Source organism: Oncorhynchus keta, chromosome 15, assembly GCF_023373465.1.
Source record: "Oncorhynchus keta strain PuntledgeMale-10-30-2019 chromosome 15, Oket_V2, whole genome shotgun sequence".
Classification (NCBI taxonomy): Eukaryota; Metazoa; Chordata; class Actinopteri; order Salmoniformes; family Salmonidae; genus Oncorhynchus; species Oncorhynchus keta.
In genome coordinates, this window is record NC_068435.1 from 3624928 (window position 1) to 3644113 (window position 19186).

Genomic DNA, 19186 nt, shown 5'->3' on the forward strand with positions numbered 1-19186 from the left:
TTTCCTGTTGCCTCTGGTAATGTCCTTCCCTCTTTCATGTTGTCTCTGGTAATGCTATTTCCTGTTGCCTCTGGTAATGTCCTTCCCTCTTTCCTGTTGCCTCTGGTAATGCCCTTCCCTCTTTCCTGTTGTCTCTGGTAATGCTATTTCCTGTTGCCTCTGGTAATGTCTTTCCCTCTTTCCTGTTGTCTCTGGTAATGTCTTTCCCTCTTTCCTGTTGTCTCTGGTAATGTCCTTCCCTCTTTCCTGTTGTCTCTGGTAATGTCCTTCCCTCTTTCCTGTTGTCTCTGGTAATGTCCTTCCCTCTTTCCTGTTTGATATCTCATGGACTCATCTATTTCCTGTCCAGTGTTTCATTCTCCTCTCCCTCCCCAGATGAGACCGACAGTCCTAGTCTGTCTGATAAGTGGATTCAGATCCTGGCCCCTCCTGCCCACCTACTATCTCCGAACCGTGCCCTGGCTTTGACCCCAGACCTCGGCCCCCTCCCCTTAAAGACCCCCCTGCCCCCTGCCCCATCATCCAGCAACCCCCAGGGGCCCAACGCCAAATGCCACCCCACCGCCGAGCCCCCACCCTGGGGAGAACTACCGGACTGCCATGCAGACGTGCGGAGCCCTCCGCTCCCCCAGCCCAACACTGGCAAACTGGTTGGGGGTGAGGGCTCGTCGGCCTCCTCTAGCCCCCCTCCGTACCACCACCACCACTCCTCTATCAGCCCCTCTAGTCCAGCCAGCCCTGCCCTCAACGGGCTCAGTGAACATCCCTGCAAGGGGAACCAGGCATGGTTGACCCCTTTAGACCACCACCTGCCCCCCACACCCTCAGACCCACGTACTGATGCCCCTGTGGGGGAGAGGGGTGACGGAAGCTCCCACATTAGTCACACACACTTGACCATTGAGGAGAGGCTGGGAGGGGTTGAGGCGATAGCAGAGAAGTTTAACTCCAAGCCAGAGACCGAGAGACCTGGTGCTTGGTCACCTATTCAGGACAGTGGCAGGGAGGAGGCTGGAATGGCTGGGATACAGTCACATGTGGAAGGAATCCCTAAGAGGGAAGGTCATGGAAATACTGTTAAAAATGGATTGAAGGAGGGACCGACAGAGCGGAAGGAGTGTAGGAATTCCTGTCAGAAGCAGACGAGGTTGATAGGAGAAATGGAGAAGGAGAGCAGGGGAGGTCAGGATGGAGAGATGGTTCTTACCAGCAGCATGACTACTGAGGAGGAGGACCGAGGGAGCAGGGAGGAGGACCGAGGGAGCAGGGAGGAGGACCGAGGGAGTAGGGAGGAGGAAGAGGAGTACCGAGGGAGCAGGGAGGAGGGCCAGTCTCTCCCTCCTCCTCACTCCAAGGAGGACTCCGTAACAGAGGAGAAGGAGATGGAGGAGAGCAACCTAGAGAACGGAGGAGGAGGAGATAGCAGTGTTCCCTCCATACTAAACACTCGTCTGCAGCTGGTAAGTGTTCCGTTCGGTGGAGCACGTCCCAAAGAACCGGTCAGTCTCAAACTCCAGATCCCCTGGCCGCTATCCGGACAGGACCAGAACCAACTATCACCTACCGTTAACACCACCACCACCACCGCAGTCTGCAAGAACAAGAACCTTGAGAACCGTGCCGGTGACATAACCATGGAAACCGGAACCGTCGTTGCCAGGGGTGACCCTGGTGGTTGTGTCGAGGTTGTTAACGGGGAGTTGATGACGACGGAGACCCGTTTAGCGTTGGGCCTGGTGCTGGAGTCCGAGAGCAGCCCGGACAATGACCTCCAGGCTGGGTGTCACCACCAGGGTGCTCTGCCCAGGAAACAGCTCTCCTCCCTGGGGGATGTGGCCCCCGTGTGGGTCCCTGACTCCCAGGCTCCAGTCTGTATGAAGTGCGAGGTCCGCTTCACCTTCACCAAGAGGAGGCATCACTGCAGGGCCTGTGGAAAGGTGGGTGGAGTCTATACTGCAGGAAAGGTGGGTGGAGTCTATACTGCAGGAACTGTGGAAGGTGGGTGGAGTCTATACTGCAGGAACTGTGGAGAGGTGGGTGGAGTCTATACTGCAGGAACTGTGGAGGTGGGTGGAGTCTATACTGCAGGAAAGGTGGGTGGAGTCTATACTGCAGGAACTGTGGAGAGGTGGGTGGAGTCTATACTGCAGGAACTGTGGAGAGGTGGGTGGAGTCTATACTGCAGGGCCTGTGGAAAGGTGGGTGGAGTCTATACTGCAGGAACTGTGGAGGTGGGTGGAGTCTATACTGCAGGAACTGTGGAAAGGTGGGTGGAGTCTATACTGCAGGAACTGTGGAAAGGTGGGTGGAGTCTATACAGCAGGGCCTGTGGAAAGGTGGGTGGAGTCTATTATTATATATTGAACCTTTATTTTGACAGGGAGTCGATGCTGAGACCAAGGTCTCTTTTCCAGGTGAGCCCTGTTTAACACAACAATACACATCAATAAACACATTCATATACATGTTGGTATACAGGAAAAGTAGACCCCAACCAGAAACGGACACATTCTTCAGGAAATGCCTCCCAATTTTGGAGTGCTTGGGAGATCATTCCACACGCGAGGTGCAGAAGCACTGCAAAGCAGATGAACTTAACTCAGTGGAGATTAAAGGGACCTTCAGAGTTAGTCATCCCTGTGGGTCTGGAGACTCGTATGTCTAGAATTTAACAATGAAGTAAAGTATGGCGGAAGTTTGCACACGAGGGCTTTATAAACAAAAAGAGAGCAGTGCATTGATCTATGAGACTTGAGGGCCAGCCTACCTTCTGATACAGAGTGCAGTGACGTGTACGGAATCCATCTCCCGTAATATAGTGTAGGGCATTATGGGAAACAATACAGGAGCAGCTCCGTTCTCGTCGACCGGCGGGGCTCGGCTCTCTCGTCGACCGGGGCTCGGCTCTCTCGTCGACTACCACTATAGTCTATAAAGCCAGAAGGAATGTCGACTGAATGATTTGTTTTCTGATATTTAACTAAGTTACTTATTCCTATGAAATAAACCCATTAGAATTGTTGAAGCTGAGCTGGGTTGTTCTAGGATAGCTGGGACAGGTCTGGACTGTTGTGGACAAACACTGTCTCAATTTCCCAAGGTCACACACCCTCCCTCCCCCTCCCTCAGCGGGAAGGGAGAGCTGTGAGATTTCATTACAATTGTGTGGATGAATTCAGTGTTTGGATGAATTCAGTGTGTGGATGAATTCAGTGTGTGAACTGAGTTGGGGTAGAAGCCAGGCTGGAGAGGTGGAGGCTTAGCTTTTAAGGTACAGTGGAGGTCGTGACCCGATCTCTCACATGGAGACTCCGGAGCAGAGGGTTAGGGGTCAAATCAGGAAGTACACTGAAATTCCATTTGCAATTCTCTTCAATGTCTCTCCAGGTGTAATATAGTGTGTCTCCAGGTGTAATATAGTGTGTGTCTCCAGGTGTAATATAGTGTGTGTCTCCAGGTGTAATATAGTGTGTGTCTCTCCAGGTGTAATATAGTGTGTGTCTCTCCAGGTGTAATATAGTGTGTGTCTCTCCAGGTGTAATATAGTGTGTGTCTCCAGGTGTAATATAGTGTGTGTCTCTCCCAGGTGTAATATAGTGTGTGTCTCTCCAGGTGTAATATAGTGTGTGTCTCCAGGTGTAATATAGTGTGTGTCTCTCTCCAGGTGTAATATAGTGTGTCTCTCTCCAGGTGTAATATAGTGTGTGTCTCTCCAGGTGTAATATAGTGTGTGTCTCTCCAGGTGTAATATAGTGTGTGTCTCTCCAGGTGTAATATAGTGTGTGTCTCTCTCCAGGTGTAATATAGTGTGTGTCTCTCTCCAGGTGTAATATAGTGTGTGTCTCTCCAGGTGTAATATAGTGTGTGTCTCTCCAGGTGTAATATAGTGTGTGTCTCTCTCCAGGTGTAATATAGTGTGTGGTGTAATATAGTGTGTGTCTCTCTCCAGGTGTAATATAGTGTGTGTCTCTCTCCAGGTGTAATATAGTGTGTGTCTCTCTCCAGGTGTAATATAGTGTGTGTCTCTCTCCAGGTGTAATATAGTGTGTGTCTCTCTCCAGGTGTAATATAGTGTGTGGTGTAATATAGTGTGTGTCTCTCCAGGTGTAATATAGTGTGTGTGGTGTAATCTCTCAGGTGTAATATAGTGTGTGTGGTGTAATATAGTGTGTGTCTCAGGTGTGTCTTCCAGGTGTAATATAGTGTGTGTCTCTCCAGGTGTAATATAGTGTGTGTCTCTCTCCAGGTGTAATATAGTGTGTGTGTGTGTCTCCAGGTGTAATATAGTGTGTGTGTGGTGTAATATAGTGTGTGTCTCAGGTGTAATATAGTGTGTGTCTCCAGGTGTAATATAGTGTGTGTGTCTCCAGGTGTGTGTGTGTCTCTAGGTGTAATATAGTGTGTGTGTCTCTCAGGTGTAATATAGTGTGTGTCTCTAGGTGTAATATAAGTGTGTGTGTGTCTCTCTCCAGGTGTAATATAGTGTGTGTCTCTCAGTGTGTGTGTGTGTCTCTAGGTGTAATATGTAATATAGTGTGTGGTGTAATATAGTGTGTGTCTAGGTGTAATATAGTGTGTGTCTCTAGGTGTAATATAGTGTGTCTCTAGGTGTAATATAGTGTGTCTCTAGGTGTAATATAATATAGTGTGTGTCTCTAGGTGTAATATAGTGTGTGTCTAGGTGTAATATAGTGTGTGTCTCTAGGTGTAATATAGTGTGTCTCTAGGTGTAATATAAGGTGTAATATAGTCTCTAGGTGTAATATAGTGTGTGTCTCTCTCTGTAATATAGTGTGTGTCTCTCTCCAGGTGTAATATAGTGTGTGTCTCTCAGTGTGTGTGTGTCTCTCCAGGTGTAATATAGTGTGTGTCTCTGTAGGTGTAATATAAGTGTGTGTCTCTGTAATATAGTGTGTGTCTCCAGGTAGGTGTAATATAGTGTGTGTCTCCCTCTAGGTGTAATATAGTGTGTGTGTGTCTCTAGGTGTAATATAGTGTGTGTCTCTCTCTAGGTGTAATATAGTGTGTGTCTCTCTCTCTAGGTGTAATATAAGTGTGTCTCTCTCTCCAGGTGTAATATAATTGTGTCTCTCTCTCCAGGTGTAATATAATTGTCTCTCTCTCTCCAGGTGTTCTGTGCTGCCTGCTGCAGCCTGAGGAGCAGACTGATTTACATGGACCGGAAGGAGGCCAGAGTCTGTATCACCTGTCACTCTGCCCTACTGAGTGGTGAGTCACTATTACTACAGATCTAGGATCAGCTAACTCCATCCCATTCCTGACCTTAACCAATAGGATATTAACACAATACTGATCCTAGATCTGCGTCTAGAATCCACTTCATCTCTACGTCCTACTTCAATATCTTTGCAGTCACTTTGGTTTGGTCTAATTACATGTTTAGGTAAAACTCTTGGCCCTAGTTGTAAGGTATGGAAACACTCCTGGCCCTAGTTAGTCTACTACTTAACTTCCTGTCAGGTAAATTCCTATACATATCCTCATCCTAATCATAAATATCTCAAATCAAATTGGGGTTTAATTGAATTGTGTATTTCACTATATCAGTCCTGTGTATGTATATATATATATCCTTATACTGATCCTATATCGCCATGTATTGATCCTACATCTCCCTGTATTGATTCTGTCTCCGTATATTGATCCTATATCTCTATTGATCCTATATTGCCCTATATCGATCCTATAGTGATCCTATAGTGATCATGTATATCTCCCTATATCAATATTGATCCTATCACCCTATATTGATTATATATACATCTCCCTGTATTGATCTTGGTCCTATATTGCTCTATATTGATCCTATATCACCCTATATTGATTTTATATTTCTATATCTCTCCCTGTATTGATATTGATCCTATATTACCCTATATTGATTATATATACACACATCTCCCTGTATTGATCTTTGTCCTATATTGCTCAATATTGATCCTATATCACCCTATATTGATTTTATATTTCTATATCTCTCCCTGTATTGATATTGATCCTATATTACCCTATATTGATTTTATATTTCTATATCTCTCCCTGTATTGATCCTGGTCCTATATTGATCCTATATCACCCTATATTGATTTTATATTTCTATATCTCTCCCTGTATTGATCCTATACCGCCGTCTCCATTTTCCCTCAGCTCATTCGTGGGGGGGTATGTGTGGTGGGTCTAACCAGAGTCCTAACCCCAACAACCCAGCAGAGTACTGCAGTACCATCCCACCTCTGCAGCCGATCCGCTCAGAGGGTAATAACCTTCTCCGTTCCCCACCTAAACACCAGTCCATTAGGCACCAAAACGGGGGGACAACTGACTGCAACAGGGAGGGAGAACCTGACCTTTACCCAATAAGAAATGTTTCCGTTGCAAAAACGTTTTGCTGTGGTGCGCACTAATGAATACCACCCTGTATAACCTCTCCCATAGAACATCTGGCACATCTTTCTGTTTCCTGTCCTCATAATGACCTCCTTTCTCACATATAGGACTAGTTTTCATTCCCGTTGCTTTCTTTTTTGATAATAATAATATAATAATATAATAATAATAGTTTTGTTTGCTGTAACCTGTGTGTGTGGGTCTGTGTCACAGGGTCCACAGGTTTCCACCCGCGGGAGCGGAGGAGGGTGCGGTTTGCAGATGGAATCCTGCCCAATGGGGAAGCAGCGGAATCCCCCAAGCGCCCTGCTACCAGCCCCGCCCCCTCGCAAACATTGGCTGTCTCACAGTGTTCCAACAAATCCTTCACTTCTGATTTGCGAGAGGTACAGTTGGCACCAAAGGTCAAAAAATGACATCTTACACTTTGTTAAAGAGGAATTTTAATATAAATTTTTTAAATTTATAATTGATATTCTGAGGTTGGTTTATAGTCCTGCTTGGCAGGTGCTGGGTGAGCAATGACTAACTGACTAGGAGTAGGAGTGACTAGGACTGACTGAGTAGGAGTGACTAGGACTGACTGAGTAGGAGTGACTAGGACTGACTGAGTAGGAGTGACTAGGACTGACTGAGTAGGAGTGACTAGGACTGACTGAGTAGGAGTGACTAGGACTGACTGAGTAGGAGTGACTAGGACTGACTGAGTAGGAGTGACTAGGACTGACTGAGTAGGAGTGACTAGGACTGACTGAGTAGGAGTGACTAGGACTGACTGAGTAGGAGTGACTAGGACTGACTGAGTAGGAGTGACTAGGACTGACTGAGTAGGAGTGACTAGGACTGACTGAGTAGGAGTGACTAGGACTGACTGAGTAGGAGTGACTAGGACTGACTGAGTAGGAGTGACTAGGACTGACTGAGTAGGAGTGACTAGGACTGACTGAGTAGGAGTGACTAGGACTGACTGAGTAGGAGTGACTAGGACTGACTAGGGACTGGACTGAGTAGGAGTGACTAGGACTGACTGAGTAGGAGTGACTAGGACTGACTGAGTAGGAGTGACTAGGACTGACTGAGTAGGAGTGACTAGGACTGACTGAGTAGGAGTGACTAGGACTGACTGAGTAGGAGTGACTAGGACTGACTGAGTAGGAGTGACTAGGACTGACTGAGTAGGAGTGACTAGGACTGACTGAGTAGGAGTGACTAGGACTGACTGACTGACTAGGAGTAGGAGTGACTAGGACTGACTGACTAGGAGGAAACACGCCTGGACAAGTGGAGCCTGGATCGACTTTAGCATTTCTAGAATGAAACGCCTTTTCTCATACAGACGGTTTCCCCCGTCATCATCAGTGAAGTGTAACCATGTTGTTTAGTTGGTGCCGTTTGTCTGGACTCGGCCTGGTAGAGTAGCAGCAGGTTAGGAGGTGACTCACCACTCAGCTTGTCTGTAAGTCGAGCCTTTTTAATGCCTTTCTGTCTGTACTGATCTGACTCATCCAAAATGTCTAACTTATAACACACACCTCTCTGATTTTGTTCAACGTGAATATGAAGGGTTGTCTGCCAATTACACATTTAATCAGCCTTCTACAATTCTCCACACCTGTTTTTCTGTACTTCAACCCTCTCCTCCTCCCTCCAGGCGTTGTCCCCTGCCCCTGCGTCCACCGTGGGAAGCCCTGTAGGCAGATCCATCAGTCTAATTCCGGAGGACGGACTTCCTCCCATCCTCATCTCAACCGGAGTTAAAGGAGGTGTGAGGGGACACAGCACAGGTGCTTAACCTCCCCATCCTCTCTGTTGACCGCGCCTTAACCCCCCATCCTCTCTGTTGACCGCGCCTTAACCCCCATCCTCTCTGTTGACCGCGCCTTAACCCCCATCCTCTCTGTTGACCGCGCCCTAACCCCCATCCTCTCTGTTGACCGCGCCTTAACCCCCATCCTCTCTGTTGACCGCGCCCTAACCCCCCATCCTCTCTGTTGACCGCGCCTTAACCCCCCATCCTCTCTGTTGACCGCGCCTTAACCCCCCATCCTCTCTGTTGACCGCGCCCCCCCATAACCCCCATCCTCTCTGTTGACCGCGCCCTAACCCCCCATCCTCTCTGTTGACCGCGCCCCCCCCAACCCCCCCCCATCCTCTCTGTTGACCGCGCCCTAACCCCCATCCTCTCTGTTGACCGCGCCTAACCCCCGCGCCCTATCCTCTCTGTTGACCGCGCCCCCCCCATCCTCTCTGTTGAACCCCCATCCTCTCTGTTGACCGCGCCCCCCCACCCCCCCGCGCCCTATCCTCCTCTGTTGACCGCGCCCTAACCCCCATCCTCTCTGTTGACCGCGCCCTAACCCCCCATCCTCTCTGTTGACCGCGCCCTAACCCCATCCTCTCTGTTGACCGCGCCCTAACCCCCCATCCTCTCTGTTGACCGCGCCCTAACCCCCCATCCTCTCTGTTGACCGCGCCCTAACCCCCCATCCTCTCTGTTGACCGCGCCCTAACCCCCCATCCTCTCTGTTGACCGCGCCCTAACCCCCCATCCTCTCTGTTGACCGCGCCCTAACCCCCATCCTCCTCTGTTGACCGCGCCCCCCATAACCCCCATCCTCTCTGTTGACCGCGCCCCCATCCTCTCTGTTGAACCCCCATCCTCTCTGTTGACCGCGCCCTAACCCCCATCCTCTCTGTTGACCGCGCCCCATAACCCCCCCCCATCCTCTCTTGACCGCGGCTTAACCCCCATCCTCTCTGTTGACCGCGCCCTAACCCCCCATCCTCTCTGTTGACCGCGCCCTAACCCCCATCCTCTCTGTTGACCGCGCCTTAACCCCCATCCTCTCTGTTGACCGCGCCCTTAACCCCCCTCTCTGTTGATCCTCTCTGTTGACCGCGCCCTAACCCCCCCTCTCTGTTGATCCTCCTCTGTTGACCGCGCCCCTAACCCCCATCCTCTCTGTCGACCGCGCTTACCCCCATCCTCTCTGTCGACCGCGCGCTCCTACCCCCCCCCCATCCTCTCTGTCGCGCCTTACCCCCATCCTCTCTGTTGACCGTCCCCCCATCCTCTCTGTTGACCCCCCCCCCATCCTCTCTGTCGACCGCGCCTCTTCCTCTCTGTTGACCCCCATCCTCTCTGTTGACCGCGCCCTAACCCCCATCCTCTCTGTTGACCGCGCCTTAACCCCCCATCCTCTCTGTTGACCGCGCCTTAACCCCCCCATCCTCTCTCCTCTCTGTCGACCGCGCCTTACCCCCATCCTCTCTGTCGACCGCGCCTTACCCCCATCCTCTCTGTCGACCGCGCCCCCTAACCCCCATCCTCTCTGTTGACCGCGCCTTAACCCCCATCCTCTCTGTCCGCGCCTTAACCCCCCATCCTCTCTGTTGACCGCGCCTTCTCCTACCCCCCCCATCCTCTCTGTCGACCGCACCTAACCCCCATCCCCCATCCCCATCCTCTGTCGACCGCGCCCTCCTCTCTGTTGAACCCCCCATCCTCTCTGTTGACCGCGCCTTAACCCCCCCATCCTCTCTGTTGACCGCGCCCCTAACCCCCATCCTCTCTGTTGACCGCGCCCTAACCCCCATCCTCTCTGTTGACCGCGCCCTATCCTCTCTGTTGACCCGCCTATCCCATCTCTGTTGACCGCGCCCCTAACCCCCATCCTCTGTTGACTGTTGACCGCGCCCCCCATCCTCTCTGTTGACCCCCCCCATCCTCTCTGTTGACCGCGCCCCCCCAACCCCCCCCCCATCCTCTCTGTTGACCGCGCCCCCCCATAACCCCCCATCCTCTCTGTTGACCGCGCCCCTAACCCCCATCCTCTCTGTTGACCGCGCCCTAACCCCCCTGTTGATCCGCTCGCCTCCCCCATCCTCTCTGTTGACCCCCATCCTCTCTGCGCCCTAACCCCCATCCTCTCTGTTGACCGCGCCCTAACCCCCATCCTCTCTGTTGACCGCGCCCCCCATCCTCTGTCGAACCCCCCCCATCCTCTCTGTCGACCGCGCCCTAACCCCCCATCCTCTCTGTCGACCGCGCCCTAACCCCCCCCCCATCCTCTCTGTCGACCGCGCCTAACCCCCATCCCCCCATCCCCATCCTCTGTCGACCGCGCCCTAACCCCCATCCTCTCTGTCGACCGCGCCCTAACCCCCATCCTCTCTGTCGACCGCGTCTTACCCCCATCCTCTCTGTCGACCGCGCTTACCCCCATCCTCTCTGTCGACCGCGCCCTAACCCCCCCCTCTCTGTCGATCCTCTCTGTTGACCGCGCCCCCACCCCCATCCTCTCTGTCGACCGCGCCCCCCCACCCCCCATCCTCTCTGTTGACCGCGCCCCTAACCCCCATCCTCTCTGTTGACCGCGCCTTAACCCCCCCCATCCTCTCTGTCGACCGCGCCCTCTTACCCCCATCCTCTCTGTCGACCGTCCTCTCTGTCTTACCCCCCATCCTCTCTGTCGACCGCGTCTTGCCCCCATCCTCTCTGTCGACCGCGCCCTAACCCCCATCCTCTCTGCGCCCCTAACCCCCATCCTCTCTGTCGATCGCGTCTTCCTCTCTGTCGACCCCCCCATCCTCTCTGTCGATCGCGTCTTACCCCCCCATCCTCTCTGTCGATCGCGTCTTACCCCCATCCTCTCTGTCGATCGCGTCTTACCCCCCATCCTCTCTGTCGATCGCGTCTTACCCCCCCTCTCTGTCGATCCGTCTCTCCTCTCTGTCGATCGCGTCTTACCCCCCATCCTCTGTCGATCGCGTCTTACCCCCCCCATCCTTCTGTCGACCCCCCCATCCTCTCTGTCGATCTCTTACCCCCATCCTCTCTGTCGATCGCGTCTTACCCCCCATCCTCTCTGTCGATCGCGTCTTACCCCCCCATCCTCTCTGTCGATCGCGTCTTACCCCCATCCTCTCTGTCGATCCTCTCTGTCGATCTCTTACCCCCGATCATCCTCTCTGTCGATCGCGTCTTACCCCCATCCTCTCTGTCGATCGCGTCTTACCCCCATCCTCTCTGTCGATCGCGTCTTACCCCCATCCTCTCTGTCTTACCCCCCCCATCCTCTCTGTCGATCGCGCCCTTACCCCCATCCTCTCTGTCGATCGCGCCCTTACCCCCCCATCCTCTCTGTCGATCGCGCCCTTACCCCCCCATCCTCTCTGTCGATCGCGCCCTTACCCCCATCCTCTCTGTCGACCGCGCCCCTAACCCCCATCCTCTCTGTCGACCGCCCCCCCCATCCTCTCTGTCGACCGCCCCCCCCCAATCCTCTCTGTCGACCGCCCCCCTCCCCATCCTCTCTGTCGACCGCCCCCCCCCATCCCCTGTCGATCCTCATCCTCTCTGTCGACCGCCCCCATCCCCATCCTCACTGTCGATCGCGTCTTACCCCCCATCCTCACTGAATGAGGAAAGGAACCTAGTGTGTTGTTTCTCCATCAGCATCACCACCATCAGACTATGTGGTGGAGGAGCGTCCCTCTGAGATGGTTCTGATACAGCAGCTGGAGGAGGGAGGTCCTGACCCCTTGGTGTTCGTGCTCAACGCTAACCTGCTGGCTATGGTCAAACTGGTCAACTGTGAGTGTCTCCATAACTCCTTCCAGCTCCAACTAGCTACACATGTATCGTTTCATATACTGTAGATGTCATAATGCTAGTTTATTCTGACATCACTGAGGATCTTGTCTGGTTTGTTTTTCCTCACACTAGTAGAGAAGTAAATATATCATTGAGAGAAAATATTTAACCCCCCCCACCCCCAATACCATCCCACAGTACTATCACTCATTACCTGAATCACATTCTGCGATCTATTGTAGAATTATTTTGTTTTCAAACCTTCTCTCGGCTCTCCCTTCCTGTAGACGTAAACAGGAAGTGTTGGTATGTGACCACTAAGGGGATGCATGCAGTGGGCCAGGCCGAGGTGGTGGTGCTTCTGCAGTGTCTACCTGACGAGAAGAGCATCCCCAAAGACCTCTTCAGCCACTTTGTACAGCTCTACCAGGAGGCCCTCACAGGTTAGTTTAACCTACCTCCACCAGGAGGCCCTCACAGGTTAGTTTAACCTACCTCCACCAGGAGGCCCTCACAGGTTAGTTTAACCTACCTCCATCAGGAGGCCCTCACAGGTTAGTTTAACCTACCTCCATCAGGAGGCCCTCACAGGTTAGTTTAACCTACCTCCACCAGGAGGCCCTCACAGGTTAGTTTAACCTACCTCCACCAGGAGGCCCTCACAGGTTAGTTTAACCTACCTCCACCAGGAGGCCCTCACAGGTTAGTTTAACCTACCTCCACCAGGAGGCCCTCACAGGTTAGTTTAACCTACCTCCACCAGGAGGCCCTCACAGGTTAGTTTAACCTACCTCCACCAGGAGGCCCTCACAGGTTAGTTTAACCTACCTCCACCAGGAGGCCCTCACAGGTTAGTTTAACCTACCTCCACCAGGAGGCCCTCACAGGTTAGTTTAACCTACCTCCACCAGGAGGCCCTCACAGGTTAGTTTAACCTACCTCCACCAGGAGGCCCTCACAGGTTAGTTTAACCTACCTCCACCAGGAGGCCCTCACAGGTTAGTTTAACCTACCTCCACCAGGAGGCCCTCACAGGTTAGTTTAACCTACCTCCACCAGGAGGCCCTCACAGGTTAGTTTAACCTACCTCCACCAGGGGGCCTCACCTCCACCAGGGGGCCCTCACAGGTTAGTTTAACCCTCCACAGGGGGCCCTTAGTTTAACCTACCTCCACCAGGAGGCCCTCACAGGTTAGTTTAACCTACCTCCACCAGGAGGCCCTCACAGGTTACATTTAGGCACATTAGCGCACGATGGCGCACGCGCAGCCGGTTTGGGTGCCGTGTTAACAGCCTGGAGGTGTGTTGGTCATTGTCCTGTTGAAAAACAAATGATAGTCCCACTAAGCCCAAACCAGATGGGATGTTGTATTGCTGCAGAAGGCTGTGGTAGCCATGCAGAAGGCTGTGGTAGCCATGCAGAAGGCTGTGGTTAGCCTATGCAGAAGGCTGTGGTAGCCATGCAGAATGCTGTGGTAGCCATGCAGAAGGCTGTGGTAGCCATGCAGAAGGCTGTGGTAGCCATGCTGGTTAAGTGTGCCTTGAATTCTAAATAAATCAGACAGTGTCACCAGCAAATCACCCCCACAATTTGGACTCATCAGACCAAAGGACAAATTTCCACCGGTCTAATGTCCATTGCTCATGTTTCTTGGCCCAAGCAAGTCTCTTCTTCTTATTGGTGTCCTTTAATAGTGTTTTCTTTGCAGCAATTCAACCATGAAGGCCTGATTCACACAGTCTCCTCTGAACAGTTGATGTTGAGATGTCTGTTACTTGAACTCTGAAGCTGGTAACTCCTAATGAACTTATCCTCTGCAGCAGAGGTAACTCTGGGTCTTCCCTTCCTGTGGCGGTCCTTATGAGAGCCAGTTTCACCCCCCCCCATCCTCACTGTCGATCGCGTCTTGATGGTTTTTGAAGAAACTTTCAAAGTTCTAGAAATGTTCAGGCTTGACTGACTTTCATGTCTTAAAGTAATGGACTGTCGTTTCCCTTTGCTTACTTGAACTTTTCTTGCCATAATATGGACTGGGTCTTTTAACAAATAGGGATATCTTCTGTCCCTACCTTGTCACAACACAACTGATTGGCTCAAACGCATTAAGAAGAAGGAAGAAGAAGGAAGAAGAAGGAAGAAGGAAGGAAGGAAGGAAATTCCACAAATTAACTTAACAAGTGTGGTGGTTCATTTCTTTACTGTGAAATGAGAGACAAACTTATCACAGCAAGTCAGTTATATGTAAACTAAATCTTTATTCAAGCTTAGCAGATCAATACAACACACACATATATAAAGTGAATCGTTCAGAGTAATGTGAATCGATACCCTAAAGTGAATCGATACGATAATGTGAATCGATTTAGGATAATGTGAATCGATACGATAAAGTGAATCGATTACGATAATGATGGCTGGTTGAAAAACAAATGAATCACCCCCAAGATGATTCGTTGAGAGCCCCGAGACAAAAGTACAAAAGGTCTTTTAGAGCAAAGATACACCCCCTTCAGTCTACATGACAAACAACAGATGTATGGAATGAGTCACAATGTTTAGATTTTGTATGAAAGATACTTATAATTCACAGCAGACAGTACCTGCTGTAAAAAAACGTTATCTTTGTGTAGAGACCAAGGTCTGGCCCTGGGGTCATCTTTCCCTGGTACCATATAGAACAGAAACATTAACTCATGCTCTGGAATATGGTCTCTTTAGGTTTTATCACACAAAAGACATCAGAAATATCCTGTCGGTGTTCTCCCAGAGGTCCATCCTCGGTAGAGTTCACACAGATGAGCGTTCTAACAACCCTTTATTCTGTTGCATAAAACAACCATTTGATGCAATAAAAGCATTCTAACATAATCTTGTAATTGCCCCCATACAAGGTGCACCTGTTAATTGAAATGCATTCCAGGTGACTACCTCATGAAGCTGGTTGAGAGAATGAAAACGGTGTGCAAAGCTGTCATCAAGGCAAAGGGTGGCTTTTTAAAAAATCTCAAATATATTTGTGTTTGTTTAACACCTTTTTTGGTTACTACATGATTCCATATGTGTTATTTCATAGTGTTGATGTCTTCACTATTATTCTACAATGTAGAAAATAGTAAAAAATCAATAAAAACCCTTGAATGAGTAGGTGTTCTAGAACTTTTGACTGATACTGTATATACATCTCTACTGGAGTGGTTGAGATGGATTTGTACATCAAGTGACTAGTGGTAGGAGATTAAAATGTGTTTTTAAAAAGCGTTTATTTAGCTAGGAAACTCCGTTAAGAACAAATTCTTATTCATGACTGCCTACCCCGGTCCAACCCTTCCCCAACCCGGACGACGCTGGGCCCCATGCACTGCCCCATGGGACTCCCGATTTATGTCCGGTTGTGATACAGCCCGTGATCGAACCCGGGTCTGTAGTGATGCCGTTAGCACTGCGACGCAGTGCCTTAGACCGCTGCGCCACTCATATAAACAGGGCTGAAAAGTGACTGGTAGTAGGATATGCAGTGGCCGGTGGGTGGATATGCAGTGGCCGGTGGGTGGATGTGCAGTGGCCGGTGGGTGGATGTGCAGTGGCCGGTGGGTGGGTGTGCAGTGGCCGGTGGGTGGGTGTGCAGTGGCCGGTGGGTGGGTGTGCAGTGGCCGGTGGGTGGGTGTGCAGTGGCCGGTGGGTGGGTGTGCAGTGGCCGGTGGGTGGGTGTGCAGTGGGTGTGCAGTGGCCGGTAGGTGGGTGTGCAGTGGTCGGTAGGTGGGGCCCCATGCAGTGGCCGGTGGGTGGGTGTGCAGTGGCCGGTGGGTGGGTGTGCAGTGGCCGGTAGGTGGGTGTGCAGTGGCCGGTAGGTGGGTGTGCAGTGGCCGGTAGGTGGGTGTGCAGTGGCCGGTAGGTGGGTGTGCAGTGGCCGGTAGGTGGGGGTGCAGTGGCCGGTAGGTGGGTGTGCAGTGGCCGGTAGGTGGGTGTGCAGTGGCCGGTAGGTGGGTGTGCAGTGGCCGGTAGGTGGGTGTGCAGTGGCCGGTAGGTGGGTGTGCAGTGGCCGGTAGGTGGGTGTGCAGTGGCCGGTAGGTGGGTGTGCAGTGGCCGGTAGGTGGGTGTGCAGTGGCCGGTAGGTGGGTGTGCATGTAAAATGTCCTCTTTACTGCCTGCTGCTGTAGTGATGGTGAGGCTCGACCTCGTCACTAAATGTAGGTCAAACATTTAGTGTCCTGTTTTCAGGCTCGCTGAGGCGAACGCCTCTGGGAGTCCCTTGTGCCTTAATTATAACAGTTCTAGTGTTGTGTATGATCAAAAGCAGGGCTGTCCAACCCTGTTCCTGGAGAGAGACCCTCCTGTATGTTTTCTGTCCAACCCTGTTCCTGGAGAGAGACCCTCCTGTATGTTTTCTGTCCATACCTGTTCCTGGAGAGAGACCCTCCTGTATGTTTTCTGTCCAACCCTTACGGAACATACCTGATTCAGCTAGTTAACATTTTGGCGAGCAGCACTAAATTAAGGTTGGACTGAACCTACAGGATGGAAGCTCTTCAGTTGGGCAGCCCTGACCTGTAGCTTTTCTTTGATAATTTACAACTGGGAAGATGAAAGCTGTATGTTGGTGGCATTATACTGTATGTGGGCTGGCTTGAATATCTCGGAGATGAGAGGGCTAGTCAATAGGTTGATGAAGACTGTGCTAGTTGGTACTAGATACTGTACGTCTAATGTACAGTCAGTTGGTTACTTCCCGTTATATTTTGAATGTTATGAGTAAAAGCAGAGTCCTCTGTCTTGCCGTTTGAGTGTATTAAGCTCTTAAGCTTGTCACATGGAATTATGCTGAGGAACCGAGTTAGTTTTCATCACATCTGCTGCCTGCAGGGGAATCAAAAGAACAGTTGATATCCTTCCTCTTGCTCTCAACTCTTCCTCTTCACTGATCCTCTCTCCCTCCTATCCTCTCTGCTCTTCTCCTTCATTGAAGCTGTGAGCTCTGTATTCACTCCTTAATTGCTAAATATAAGTTTTTATTTAAAAAATATATTTTACCAATTTTTTTTCTCCCCAATTTCGTGTTGTCCAATTGGAAGTTACGATCTTGTCTCATCGCTGCAACTCCCCCAACGGACTCAGGAGAGGCGAACGTCAAGAGCCGTGACCTGCCAAGCAGCACTGCTTCTTGACACAATGCCCACTTAACCCGGAAGCCAGCCGCACCAATGTGTCGGAGGAAACATCTTCCAAGCTGAAGTCAGCTTGCAGGCGCCCGGCCCACCACAAGGAGTCGCTAGTGCACGATGAGCCAAGAAAAACCCTCCCCTAACTCAGACAATGCTTCTCGTTCTTCACCTCTCCTTCTTCTTCCCTCCCTTTCCTCTCCTCCTTCTTCCCTCCCTTTCCTCTCCTCCTTCTTCCCTCCCTTTCCTCTCCTCCTTCTTCCCTCCCTTTCCTCTCCTCCTCCTAACCCATATTCTCCTCCTCCCCTCCAGGTAATGTCCTGACCCACCTGGGCCATTCGTTCTTCACCTCTCCTTCTTCTTCCCTCCCTTTCCTCTCCTCCTTCTTCCCTCCCTTTCCTCTCCTCCTCGTAACCCATATTCTCCTCCTCCCCTCCAGGTAATGTTCTGACCCACCTGGGCCATTCGTTCTTCACCCAGAGTTTCCTGGGCAGCAGGGAGCATGGAGGGTTCCTCTACGTCTCCCCGTCTTTCCAGTCCCTCCAGGACCTGATGCTCCCCAACCCCCCCTACCTGTTTGGGGTGTTGCTGCAGAAGTGGGAGACCCCCTGGGCCAAGATGTTCCCCATCAGACTCATGCTGCGGCTGGGCGCCGAGTACAGATGTGAGTACGGAGGGATGGGTTGGTTTGGGTTAGCTTTGGGATGGGTTGGTTTGGGTTAGCTTTGGGATGGGTTGGTTTGGGTTAGCTTTGGGATGGGTTGGTTTGGGTTAGCTTTGGGATGGGTTGGTTTGGGGTTGAATTTATAAATAAAAAAATTTGAGCGGCTGGGCACAATTTGTAATGTCCTGGCGACTCTGTAATTGTTCAGTTTCTAAAAGGTTTTCTGTTTCATGCCCTACTGAACCTGCTGGTTGTGTGTTTCAGTCTACCCCTGCCCTCTGTTCAGTGTGCGGTTCAGAAAACCCCTGTTTGGAGAGGCAGGTCACACCATCATGACCCTGCTAGTGGTAAGAATCATGGCGTCACTTCTTCTGTATCACACATACAGATCTGGGACCAGGCGTACAGAATGTAAACTGTTTATGTGCTATAATGTTATTACTCTGCAGGACTTCTGTAAATACCAGTACACATTGTCCCTAGTGAAGGGTCTATATAATATAATATAATATATAATATAATATAATATAATGTACCTACAGGACTTCTGTTGTCCATGGTGAAGGGTCTATATAATATAATATAATATAATATAATATAATGTACCTACAGGACTTCTGTTGTCCATGGTGAAGGGTCTATATAATATAATATAATATAATGTACCTACAGGACTTCTGTTGTCCCTGGTGAAGGGTCTATATAATATAATATAATATAATGTACCTACAGGACTTCTGTTGTCCATGGTGAGGGGTCTATATAATGTAATATAATATAATATAATATAATGTACCTACAGGACTTCTGTTGTCCATGGTGAAGGGTCTATATAATATAATATAATATAATGTACCTACAGGACTTCTGTAACTACCAGTACACGTTGTCCCTAGTGAAGGGGTCTATATAATATAATATAATGTTATGTACCTACAGGACTTCCGTAACTACCAGTACACGTTGTCCCTAGTGAAGGGGTCTATATAATATAATATAATATAATGTACCTACAGGACTTCCGTAACTACCAGTACACGTTGTCTCTAGTGAAGGGTCTATATAATATAATGTTATGTACCTACAGGACTTCCGTAACTACCAGTACACGTTGTCCCTGGTGAAGGGTCTGGTGGTGGACATGGAGGTGAAGAAGACCTGCATCAAGATCCCCAGCAATCGATACAACGAGGTGAGGCTGTCAACCAATCATATTGCTTCCTAGTGAGGGGTTCTGCCTAGACACCACGGTCCACCACCAGAGAAGACCAACATTATGTACAGTCGCCTGGAATCCACACTGAATATCGTTCCTTTACCCTTTCACTGCCTTCATTGATACATTTGTTTAACCTTTATTT

At 50.4% G+C, this 19186-nt stretch overlaps 1 protein-coding gene and 1 long non-coding RNA gene across 6 annotated transcripts in view; both read left to right on the top strand.

The window, feature by feature from the left end:
* The window catches only part of LOC118376095 (zinc finger FYVE domain-containing protein 9-like), a 57468-nt gene that overhangs the window by 32852 nt on the left and 5430 nt on the right, over positions 1–19186 (top strand). For 4 of the 5 annotated variants that reach the window (XM_052462895.1, XM_052462892.1, XM_052462894.1 and 1 more), the window contains exons 4-13: positions 376–1937; positions 5130–5229; positions 6169–6276; positions 6622–6794; positions 8060–8192; positions 11867–12004; positions 12292–12447; positions 17601–17825; positions 18090–18172; positions 18913–19017. In XM_052462895.1, the coding sequence (XP_052318855.1) occupies positions 376–1937; positions 5130–5229; positions 6169–6276; positions 6622–6794; positions 8060–8192; positions 11867–12004; positions 12292–12447; positions 17601–17825; positions 18090–18172; positions 18913–19017 (2783 nt within the window). The remainder of the gene's footprint in view (positions 1–375; positions 1938–5129; positions 5230–6168; positions 6277–6621; positions 6795–8059; positions 8193–11866; positions 12005–12291; positions 12448–17600; positions 17826–18089; positions 18173–18912; positions 19018–19186) is intronic. The other variant, XM_052462896.1, reaches the window with a different exon arrangement.
* LOC127907512 (uncharacterized) lies at positions 3399–4263 on the top strand. Its single transcript, XR_008064685.1, has 4 exons — positions 3399–3535; positions 3691–3824; positions 3950–4061; positions 4219–4263. It is a non-coding gene; the product is annotated as an uncharacterized LOC127907512 (long non-coding RNA).